At 38.3% G+C, this 12,543-nt stretch overlaps 1 protein-coding gene across 1 annotated transcript in view; it reads left to right on the top strand.

The window, feature by feature from the left end:
* Positions 1–4,048, top strand: part of LOC134666127 (lachesin-like) — a 111,571-nt gene extending 107,523 nt beyond the window's left edge. The window contains exon 11 of the mRNA XM_063523281.1: positions 3,600–4,048. Coding sequence (XP_063379351.1) covers positions 3,600–3,676 — 77 coding nt within the window. The 3' untranslated portion in view covers positions 3,677–4,048. The remainder of the gene's footprint in view (positions 1–3,599) is intronic.
* Positions 4,049–12,543: the final 8,495 nt, after the last annotated feature.

Consider the following 12,543-nt stretch of genomic DNA (forward strand, 5'->3'; position numbering starts at 1 on the left):
CCCAGCCATGAATGAGGCACCGAATCATAGGCCTTCTTGTAGTCAATCCAAGCGGCTGAGAGGGCTCCCTTGGTCCGCCGGATTTGTTGGCAGATGGTCATGTCTATGAGGAGGAGCTCTTTAGTACCACGGGACCCAACCCTACATCCATTTTGAGCAGAGTCCAAAATATTGTTTGCGACAATGTGCGCGTTGATTTTTGCTCTCAAAATGGATGTAAGGAGCTTGTAGAGTGTAGGCAAGCATGTGATGGGCCTGTAGTTCTTCGCTTCCGTGGTACTACCGGACTTATAGAGCAGGAAGGTGACACCAGTTGTTAAGGAAGGTGGGAGAGAACCAAGCTCGAGGGCTTGTTGAAATTGTGCTGCCAAGTAGGAGTGCGAGCATCGGAACCATTTTAGCCAGAAGTTGTGCAATCCATCCGGCCCAGGACTTTTCCAGTTCTGGGCCGTGCGGATGGCACAACTTACGTCATCGGGGCTGAGGGTGACTGCCCCCATAGGTTCAATGGACTCGCACTCACGCTCGACAACACTCATCCAACTCCCCTCGGTGTGTCCGACAGGCACCGACCAGATGCTACGCCAGAAGTAATTCATGACAGTAGCATCCGGTGGCTGCGAGTCGGACGCACGAAGGTTGGTTTCCTCCCACTTTCGGTACATCTTCTTTTGGTCACTCTGGAAAAGACGATTCTGCTGGAATCGGTCCACACGCTCTCTGTAGCGGCGAATACGGTTTGCCCATGCATAGACTTTCTGCTTTAGAAAGTCGATGCGCTCCGTAACGTTGACCATGTAATCGCGAGGCCTGATATCCGTCCCCGCGAATGCCTGGTTTACAAAGCGCATTACTCGGGGGCGGTTGTTGCCCCCCCTGAAGCAGATCAGCTTTGCGATAAGAGTCCTAAAAGAGCTGATACGTCGCTCGATCCGTATTTGCCATGCGGGGGCACCCCCGGCGGTCCTAGGTGCACGTTCAGAGCCCGGAAACTTGACTCGTGCAACAAGGCACGCCGCGATGGCTCCGCAATACATGATCGCGTGCGTATCATCTAAATCTTTACTAGTCCGCAAATATGGCTCTAGTAAAGCATTTAGGGCTCCCATTAGCGCTAGATTGCGTCTATTCATAGGCAAACGTGGTAATCGTGGCCTAGTATTGGGTGTGGAGCGATACTGCGTAATCGCCTCATCCAGAGTCCTCCTCAGTTGGTCATTGGCTGTACTACTTACACTCTGCGCGAACTCCTCCTCGTCGGCACAGAGATCTACCCGCGATGGCCCCGGTGCCTGGTCGGGTGCCGGCACCGGATCCGGCGATGTGGCGAGTGGGTCCCGCACCGAGGAGGAGGCTGTGCGAGCAGAGAGAGCCTCCAGGCGAAGCCGATCAAGTGTCGAGTCATCCAACCGCTTGAGCCGCTGGATGACTCGCACCTGATCCGATAGCCGTTGCACAGTCACGTCGATGGTTGGTTCGAGGGCCTGGAACAGTGGAAGCATACGGACACGGTACGCGCATAAGTCGGTTCCCCCCTCTGTAGCCCCATAGTAGGCGCGCATGACATTCTCATTGATAGTTTGAGACCATCTCATGCGACGCACTACACCACCGGCAGCGGGAGCCGTGGGCGGGGCAAGATGTCCCGCAAGCCCCAATTATTATTATTAGAAAAGTAACTTAGTTTTTTTTTACTTTTTATGTCATTTTAACGGACGAAAGTTAAATTTTACATGGAATATTGGCAATTTTGATTACTTCACTTACTTATATTTATTTAGAATTTTTTAAACTTTAAGTGCGTACTCCCAAACCAGCTTACCCTAAGCAAAATTTGTCGCTTTATTACTACGACTATTGGAATCTCCAATTAAACATATTTTATAAAATTATTTAAAAAAACATGTTCCTGTTCTTGGCAGTAAACTACATCTGAACAGCAGTTAAAGAATAAAATACTATGGATTTCCAACAAAGTGTATGTTTATTTCTTTTAGCCCCGTTCGACTTCCGGCTGCCGTATCAATATCCACTCGGCTGCACTCAGCTAACATAAAAATATGCGTAAAATGGTCATGTGAATAAAGAGGAATGTAATACAAACATGACAGATATCTATATCTGAGGTTCTGCCTCGAAAAACCAAACACGAAATGTCTTTATCTGTCTCTCTATCGCTTGAATATGCAAGAGCGATACAGCGGTAGACAACATTGTTCGATTCTTCGTTGTTGGCGGGAGGCCCTTGGCTTCAATAATATCTTGATCCGTTATATCAACTCATTTTGGCATTATTTTATCTGTCTGTTGTTTGAGTTGTTACCTAAAGGTACTGTTTGGGTTCAGACTGTTCGAACTCATTTTTGGTGCCCGCATTTTTTTACACCTGCAGCAATTTCGCGATGCAGCACTAATTCTGGTGCAGTCTGAATCCTTTATTTGAAATTGTATTTATTTCGATTTTGATATGTCCTTGCTTTCATTTCATTGTAACATCTAAATACGAACCAAACGCTGTCGTTTGCTGTCTTTTCCATAATTTTTCTTACTGAATTCTTTCTTCTCTGAATCTATAACACTAAAAAATGCAATGAGTTACTCTCAAGTTTCACTACTGTTTTTCGAACGGTAAACTTTTTATCATCACAGACACGCATTCCCGTTTCCACATACCGAAACTCAACCGTGTTCGGAAGCCCAAAATCACCCCTAAGCGGTGGCTCACCCTAACTACAAACTTATAAACGCACGATCAAATATAATTTCCTCGATAGATCCCCCGATATTTATTCAAACGCGTTGCTCCACTAGCTATCGTATTATTCGACTGTTCAAACACTTTTTCCTTTGCGCCGGCAACCGGTAAGAATTGATTGTGGGAGGTCTTCTCTGAATATTTATGAAGGCAAAGTGTGTATGCGAAGTCACTGAATCTTTAATCTGCGGGTATCACTCGAAGACGTACTCGCCGATTTCGGGGTAGTGAAGGCGTAAAATTTTAAAGTGAAGGTAGAAAGACGGTTTCGGGGCACTTAAAGTGGGTAATGTATTTGGAATGTTTGTGGTGGGATAGTTTAAACATATTTGATGAAATTTCGTAAATACGTTCCGTTAATAGATATCTCAGCTGCAGATAAGGGTAGTGTTCCACGTCTTGCTCAGCACTAAACTCGACTGAATTATTGTATTAATGGTGTTTTTTTCATTTTAAAATAGAAATTACTAAAATAGAAATTCATACACCATCATCTACGTGTTCCCTGGTTATTTATATGATGAGTAGACGAAATAAATTTGTAAAGATTTGCCATAGTTGTTCAAGAGATCAGTGCAAATTATAGGTATTTCATCAATCTAGGTAGAAGCTAATACAACTAATTGTACAATAGAGATGTCGCATGGAACTTTATTTCTTTATATACCTACCGTGACCGCATCTTCAAGACAAAGTTTGGTTTTGCGAGCCACATAAGGGCATTTCATAATCCGGATAAGAATTGTTGATGGAGTCGCCATTGCCGGATACGGTAAGGAAGAAGTAGGAGTAGTAGTATATTCCTACAACTAGCTTATATTGAAGCTCCTTTCCCTTGTTACAGGCACTCGGAGCGTCCACTGCTGGCGCCAACCTCTGCTCGCTGTCCTCGTCTTGGTGCACATCGACCTCGTAGTGTGATTCTTTTACTAAACTCCCGACATTCCCATAGATACTCCAGGTGATAAAAATCTCTAGACCCCTTTAATATAATATTTTGATATTACCTATGAAGATATGCCTGTATTTGATACTAAATGAAAATGTCTGTCAGAAAATCACATAGGTGCATTTGAGAGTAAAGTTATGCTAGAAATAGAGAGATTTCATGACGATGAAATAGAAACAGGTTAATATTTGAAACAGTTTATAAAAATGCTACCTGTTGTGTTAGTAAATATGTAAATTTTGTCTTCCGTTGGTCTGCGTCATTTAACTCTTCAAATATCTCCATCTTATTATTTATATATTATGCTTCATTTGATTAGTTATTAAAACATTTACCTACTTGTAGTTACCAGCAATGTTAATACACACCATGTAAAACTCTTACATCGTGATCTGTATCTGAAAACTCGAATTGGATGACCATCAGATGTAATTTTAATTGTGATTTGTATCAGATAATTTACATAGTTACCATAAAAAGGTTGTAGTTTCAAACTGGCTATGTCAGTATTTTTGAAATTATTTCGTAACTTAGACGTCATCCATTGATAAAATATTTTAAAGTTCTTTACGAAACTCCTATGTCAGGGGCTTAGCCAAGTTGACAATCGTACATCGACGTACAAATAAAAAAGTATATACCAGATGCTATGTAAAGTCGGCAGACTAGATATTACTTACTTAACTACTTACCATACATTATTTATTTTCGATTGCCTTCTTGGTTAGACCCCTAGAGCGGATTTAGAAGCTATATCGATAATAATATATCTAGTATTCATCTTTGTATGACCTGTAAAAAACTCCGCCCATTTGTTTAAATTTTGGTTTAAATCCTCTGGGTCGCGAAAGAAATTGTCATAATTGTCAACATTTACAGCAAATGTATTTAGTGATTTTAAATACACGATGAGATTACAAAATGTTTGCGCAATCGATTATTATTATCATGGATATAAAAAAATACATCAGTACAATTTAATATAGTGAAATGAAACCCATATGAGTGGGTCCTAATAAATTATCGACCATTTTTTTATGCTACAAATTATAATTTGGAAAATAAAATTGATTTTCTATAAAGAAAAGTAAAACATTTGTTACATATAGTGAAGCTTTGCTTTGTTTGGGGCTAGGTTGATCTGTGTAAGATGTCCCCTAATGTTTATTTATTTTATATTTTTAGTAACTACATTAAATATTTACTTAAACACAATGGCGCTCGCGAACTAATCCTGCCAAGTTTATCTTCGCTTGTAATCTAATTCCTTCCGAAACATTCCATTTTCGATAGCAATAGATAGTTAGGGATATTTAGCTCCGAAATCCGATCCCGACGCCTAGCTCAAACTTGTCACGTTTCCAGTTTAGACTTATATTGGCACTATCTGCCAATAATATCATAGAGTTCATCTACCTCGGCTAAATTTGCACCAACTTGAATAAACAAAATGGGGGGAGTGTCATTATAACTTTGTCAATGCAAAGTTAGCTTGGTCCTTCTCTAGAGTAAACCGTTGTTTCGGGGTTCGGAGTGTTAATCCTGTTGTTTTTATAATATATCTTTATTTACATTTTTTAATAACGTATTAATTACAATTATATTCTAATGTAGATTCCCTCAGAGTAGGTATTATTTACATATATAATTCGACAACGGTTTTTCATACGGGGGCCGATTTATGAATTTCGGTCGCTCGATTTCGTCACTCGAAAGTCGATGAAAAATGGGGAAATGCAATATTTTGAAATAGTACTTAAAAATATCCCTTTTTCCTTGGCTATTCCGTAGTCGGATAAACATTTTCTGATTTTGCCAAATTATGCTCAGTTAACTAATATTATCCTACCTAATATGTTATACCTATAAGTACATAATAATTAAACATATCATCATGTCCTTGTGTCATATCCTTCGCGTGAAGACAGAGAGTGAGATTTCTATATTTGTATTGATTATTTTAATCCAAAATTACCAGTAGTTGTAAGTATTTATACTCGGGACACGATTTTTTAAGCCCCATTTTATTTTCCGTGATGAATGGCTCTTTTGAGCGGATTCTAGAGAGCGGCGGAAAAACAAGCTCTTCGTGCTTTAGAGCACACGCGCGAGGGTTGCCACTTACTGAACTGTGAATTAATTTTTGGAGACTTCGATAATCTTGAGGAAATTTTAAAAATCTTGGGTTTTTAAACTTGATAAAATACAACTATACAAGTTATTTCCAGTACCTTGTTTATCCAGAAGAAATATTTGTCATAAAAAAAATGTGTTAGTTTGTAAATAATCCCAGTTCTTTTTAGTGATTTTTACTAACACCGCGGCATAAATAGACAGGATTTCTTGAATTTCTATCAACTTGATTAAGTAAGATATGTCTACGTAAAGGTTCTAATATCTTTTGTCCAAGAGGATGTCTTGTATTAATGAATAAGCCTCGCTCCGAAGATAAATTCCCACTTGAAATTTACCGAATACATGAATAACCCCAAACGGCCGTATCGTTCCAAATTTACATTAAATTTAAATATTACACAGTGTGTAAGTGCATAAGTCTCCGGAGATTATCTAGTGTACATTTACATACAAATTTAACAAATTACATATACCGCGAGCTTCGCATACGTATTGTACTATTAACCCGCGTACTGAATGTGCCAAAATATCTTCTAACTTTTAATTGTTCTCTTCCATTCATTCTATACTTCTATCTGACGTTATAACGTTTTTTAACAAATTGATAGTTATCGATAACCGTTATATTTGATTTATTACTTGGTTTACAATTAATTAGTAAGTTATTATAGTTTCTTAGTGTAAATTACCAAGCTTGCCCTTCACGCTTGTTGAAATGTAAATAAAACAAAATTATTGCACAATAAAATATTTAAAACTATGTAACGTAATTACTAATTGTTAATTATTCGAAATAACATAGTTATTAATTTTAATGTATAAAACTATATCTTTTATTTTAAATAAGAGATATATCACTAGATAATGTCTACATACCTTTATTGTACAGATTGTGTGATTTTGATGATGTATATACCTAAAGATATTAAATAAATTAGTATAAAATATGTGTTGTTTTTATTTTGTTTTCTCGTAGTCTGTTTTTAAAAACCACAAAGTTTTCACAAAAAATGTATTTTGCTATTTTTTTTCTTGTGGATCCGCCTTGAGAGGTAGTCGTGGTGCTATTTATCAGTTTCTCTGTACTTCCTACAGCTATTTATATAAGTTAATGGCGACATACATATTATGGAGTCCATTTATTGAGTGGACAGACGGCCTCTTATCTTCGACTTTACCAATGTGTTTTTATAAAACAGGTACTTTTACTTTGCTCAAGTGGGATTGGGCTGGACACGTCTGCCGTATGCACCTGGATCGGTGGGCTAAATTGGCTACCGAATATACACCGCTGGTTAGAGGCAGAACAAAAAAGGAATTTTGCAGCGACTGGTGTGAAAATGCACCAAACCGTGATGAGTGCCGGAAGAAAGAGGCTAAAGGCCAGCAGTGGGACACAAAATAGAATATTAAAAAAAAACTCGTAGCTTCTTAAACGGCAACAGCCCTGTTAAGTAGTCTTTGAAATTAAAAAGATATGGAGTGTCGGGGCGGGCGTTATCGCCAACAGTATCGAGCAACGATCGATGGTTCCTTTAATTGATTCCCCATTTTCGACGTTTCCACAATCGACCTCTTTGTCTTTTTCTAATCGAAATTCAGCCCGAGTGCCCGCTAACGAATTTTTCTTTTACTAAAATAACGTTTTAAGTGAAATGTGCTAGATAAGGAGGCTGAATGGTGGCCGATAATGTGGTGTATTTTATTTATAAGCCCGCCTTTGAAGGTATGTTTCGAATTCATTGCTTTTCGGGCTGTGGGTAGCTTAGTATTAGGTTAGAAAATAAATAGGTACTTAGGTATGTAGCTCAAAATGGGTAATAACTTGCGCATCAATATTGTATGTAACATGTCAGTCATACAATGTTATCTTTTCGGGGTCCCTTTGTTTCCCATTAAGTTTTAAGTCATAAAGTATTGTTTGTCATATTATCGGTAGTCATAAAACTGAAACCGTTAACTTTTGAGGGTTTTCGTAAGGTTATTCTATAGATAGGTTAGGTTAGGTTTGTTTTATGGCAATCCTGAAAAGTTACGCGTTTCTGAGAAAAACCAATTATGAGTAACGAAAATTCGGCCAAACAATACATTATGACTTAAAACTATTTGGGAAACAATAGAGACCCTATTTTTTCATGTCACATTGTATTTACATGACAAAGAATAGCACGAATCTACTATTAATTAATTTAAAAATGTAATGAATGACCTCCACTCCGGGTCACTTTTGATGCAAAGGAATACTAAAAAAGGTATTTTGACACGCCCGAATCGATATTGTTCTATATAAAATAATATAAAATATTATTATATTTTATGAAACAATCTCTTTTACTTTACAAAAAAGAACTAACCTACGATTGAACAACACTGGCACGCATTTTAGTTTCACTTACATATTTTATGTCCAACTTTTATCTGCCGGTCGAAAACTCCAAACTTTTCGATGATCCTTGAGCCCAATATTCAGAAAGTTCTAAGCATTCTGAACCTATGTAAATCATAATCGAATTTTGAACACTGGGGCCTTTATCATAAATTCATAGTTAGGTTTATTACGTAAATTATTCCAACAAATTGGATTTGGCTTTGGGATATAGGTTTTTAGTTTTCACACTCCGTACCTAACTTAGATACATACTCCGTAGATATATGTCTAAAAAGGGTTTTATTTATAATTATTTCACGTAGTATACAAGTGATTAAGTTATTACTGACCATACTCTGAGGAGTGAATATGTCGTAGGTAATAGACACTGAATAACTTTCTTTTTATGGCGAACCCCGACAACGCGAAATAAGGCTGTTCCATAGAAAATATGACGAATAACGCCATTAGTATTTGCCGACCAACAAAGCTGACTAGACGGTAAACATAAAATTGAATGGAATGAAATTTTGGCCGAAGGGTGTCAAGTTTCGGCGGTTCCACGGCCGGCTTCCTGACACTGCGGGGTTGCGTGATGCATCGCAGCCATAATGTGGATTGTTGGATAATGTAGATTTTTTATTAGAAATAAAAATATTGAATTGAATAATGTGTTTTGTAGTGTTTTTTTTTAAAATATATTTTTTATAATATGTATGCTAGTTTTAAGGTATTTATGTATGGGCCACTAGTTGCCTGAAATAAAGATTTTCATTTCATTTCATTTCATAACCAAACTATAGTGTAACAACAGTACTTTATAGCAACATTTACAATTAGGGCGCATCAGCCAAGAACCAATCTGCACGACAATTTGTTAATAGTATTTGCCAATAAATATCAAATGTACATACACTGTGTCCCAGATTCACCCTCGAAAACTTGTATAATTATGCATATACAGTAGGCGTCGCGGGGCGTTTAATTGACAGAAGAAACCGCACAGCGCCGGCTGGAGCCGGATTAGTTTGGTTAATACTGGAGTGACAAAAGGATAGAATCGAAATAGATCTTAGCTTCGCGAACTGAAATAACTTGATTTATTATGGCCTTTAAATACTTAGCTAAAACGTCGGAATTTAAGTTAAAAACAATGAAATTATATCGCTGTAGACCCGTTTGTGTAATTAAATATGTTACATAAAAATCCGGACAAGTGCGAGTTGGAGTCGTTCACCGAGGTATCCGTACTTTTTTGTATTTGTTGTTATAGTGGCAACAGAAATACATCATCTTTAAAAAATTTCAACCGTCTAGCTATCACGGTTCATAAGATACAACTTGGTGACAGACAGTCAGACAGACATACGGACAGTGGAGTCTTAGTAATAAGGTCCCGTTTTTACCCTTTGGGTACGGAACTCTAAAAACTACGCACTTGTGCTCTGGTCAGACCTAATATTTGTAGCCAATGGCTTTCATAACCCTCAAACTATGAGTAGTCGAGTATCACCATATGCATCCACTCCCATTCAAGCATAAGCACTCAGATTTTGAGTACACACAATTTTCCAAAAGAATTAATCCGCATGACAATATCGTCTCGTCCCATTTCACCGCCTCGGCTCCGCTCCGCCGTGGTCTAACGACCACTTAAGGGGACGGGCGACACTTGCTGAATTTCGCGCCCCGCTGCCCACCTTATCTCCTTAAGAGGATATATGGGGATCATGTGAGACCAGTAAAATATTTTTATGACAGTCGGGTCTCAGTTTTTGCGATTCAATTTTTTCAGATTTGTCTGGGGTGACAGGTTGAGAATTTCATATGATTTATTGAGTAATTTGGGACAGCTGTGAGATATGAGAGCATTCAGTATTAATGTTTATGTAGTTATTATAATTCATGAGATGTAAATGTGCGTGCCGAATAAAAATCTGAGTGCCGAATGAGTATTAGGTAAGTAATATAGCCCTTTGTTAGTAACCATCATTTCCACTTCGGGTGCCCATTATATTATAGGCCCACGTTGGGTGCCGGTTGAATATTGTATTATAGGCCCACGTTGGGTGCCAGTTGAATATTGTATTATAGCCCCACGTTGGGTGCCATTGGTATTAAAGTCCCACGTTGGGTGTCATTCTTATTAGTATCCCACGTTGGGTGCAATTTGTATTAAAGCCCCGTATTCAAAATTAAAACCTCAAATGGTATGCCAATTAAACTATATCATCACGTTGGATGATAATTGTATTAAAGCTCCACGTTGGGTGAAAATTGTTAGCCCCACGTTGGGTGCCAATTGTAATATGGCGCCACGTTGGGCGTCAATTATGTTTTGGCCCCACGTTGGGTGCTAATATTATGATAGCCCTATGCTCTTAGCCAATTGTATAATAACCCCACATCAAAATCAACATTATTTGAAGCTGCTGCATAGACGTCTTTTTAAATGATCCACTAATAAATCAATTATATTTTATTTTACAATTGGATCTTATTGTAGTATAGCACTACCTGGTATGCCAAAATGGTCTGCATAATATTATTGATATATACATCTCATAATACACCTTGCTAGCCTAACTACATTTTGCTGCTGACTGTACCAGAGCACACGTGTAACTGAGTAACTTTAATTAGCCGAAGCAAGTGTTGACTTCGCCGGCGCCGCGCGAATCCTCGCGACCACAAGCACTACACATACCGCCGGCTACATTCTCAAACCTCGTAACTCCATTTCAAGGACTAGGATTTTGCAACGTAAGGCAACAATACCTAAAGTTGCTAATCTCTTTATTCCTTTGTAGGATATACGAGGTTTTCGATTTTAGCCGATGATATCGTACGTAGAACTTGGTGTTACAAGCTCGCAGCTCACATTTACTAAAACAAGATTTAGTAAGTATAAAATAGCATATAAACTGAAATAGACGCAGAAAACTGATTTTATTAATTAGGTAACTGAAACTTGCCAAATGCTTGTATGCAGTCTGCATTTGCAATTAAATTATGTTACAGTTGCATTTTACAAATTAACTGTTATTTATAAAATGTTCACATGTCCACGGACTTGCAAGCGCAGCGTAGGACGTCCACCCACAAGATGGACAGACGACCTTGTTAAGGTCGCCGGAAGATGCTGGATGCGGGTCGCTTCCAACAGGCACGTATGGAGATGGGAGGCCTGTTTTCAGCAGTGGGCATCTTACGGCTGAGATGATGATGATGATGATAAAATGTTGTGCTTTTACTCGCATTTAAAGTTTTCTTTAAGTACACTTAAAATAAAAGTCTTCAAAATATTATTTTAAATTAATTTAGTTTATTAAGTGAAAATTGCGGGATCGTTTTATCACTTACCTGTTCGGTATTTTCTTTGTTCTCTAGTCGTCTTGAATTGTGTCTGTTTTGTTAAGTTGGTATTCAGGTTTATATATAGATAGATAGATCTTTAATCACTATTGTTTACCTTTTTTATGTTTTTAGGGAAAAACATAATCATTAAATATATTTAATTTATTATATTATAATAAGTCGCGGATTCAAACCCCGGCTCGTACCAATGAGTTTTTCGCAACTTATGTACGAAATATCATTTGATATTTGCCAGTCGCTTTTCGGTGAAGGAAAAACATCGTGAGGAAACCGGACTAATCCCAATAAGGCCTTGTTTCCCCTCTGGGTTGGAAGGTCAGACGGCAGTCGCTTTCATAAAAACTAGTGCCTACGTCAAATCATGGGATTAGTTGTCAAGCGGACCCCAGGCTCCCATGAGCCGTGGCAAAATGCCGGGATAACGCGAGGAAGAAGGAAGTAGAAGATATTATGATTCATAGAACAAGCTAACGTTCAGCATGACCATTAAGTTAGTAGAACATAATTGAAAAGGAGCGCTGAATACAGTAACCTTTCCCCTTCATAAACACCGGTTGTTTACTCAAAAGACTATCAAACGGCCCTCACATCCCACTATAAATAAAGATTAAAAACCGTGACTAGAATTTGCTAGCGAAAAAATAAAAATAACCCGAAGGGAAAAATACGATATTGCTTTTAAATATGAAATATTACGTTGGAAGTGTGCCGGTATATGAAGAAAAAGGGTGAACCCTCGTCAGATAGCGATGCGTCTTCATTGGGGAAACAATGAAATGGTATTAGGCGCGCACTTTGTTACATTGTGTTTTTGACCGGGTATGAAGAGATATGACCCGCGGGTCAGGACGGTGAGTCGGGGCTTTGCCTGCTGACATCTTAGCCGTTAGGCCCATTCGAACTTACGTTGTGACATCAAAATGATATCTTAATGATGTCAGTCGCCCGTGCATTTCT

The sequence above is a fragment of the Cydia fagiglandana genome, chromosome 7 (assembly GCF_963556715.1).
Source record: "Cydia fagiglandana chromosome 7, ilCydFagi1.1, whole genome shotgun sequence".
NCBI classification, from domain to species: Eukaryota; Metazoa; Arthropoda; class Insecta; order Lepidoptera; family Tortricidae; genus Cydia; species Cydia fagiglandana.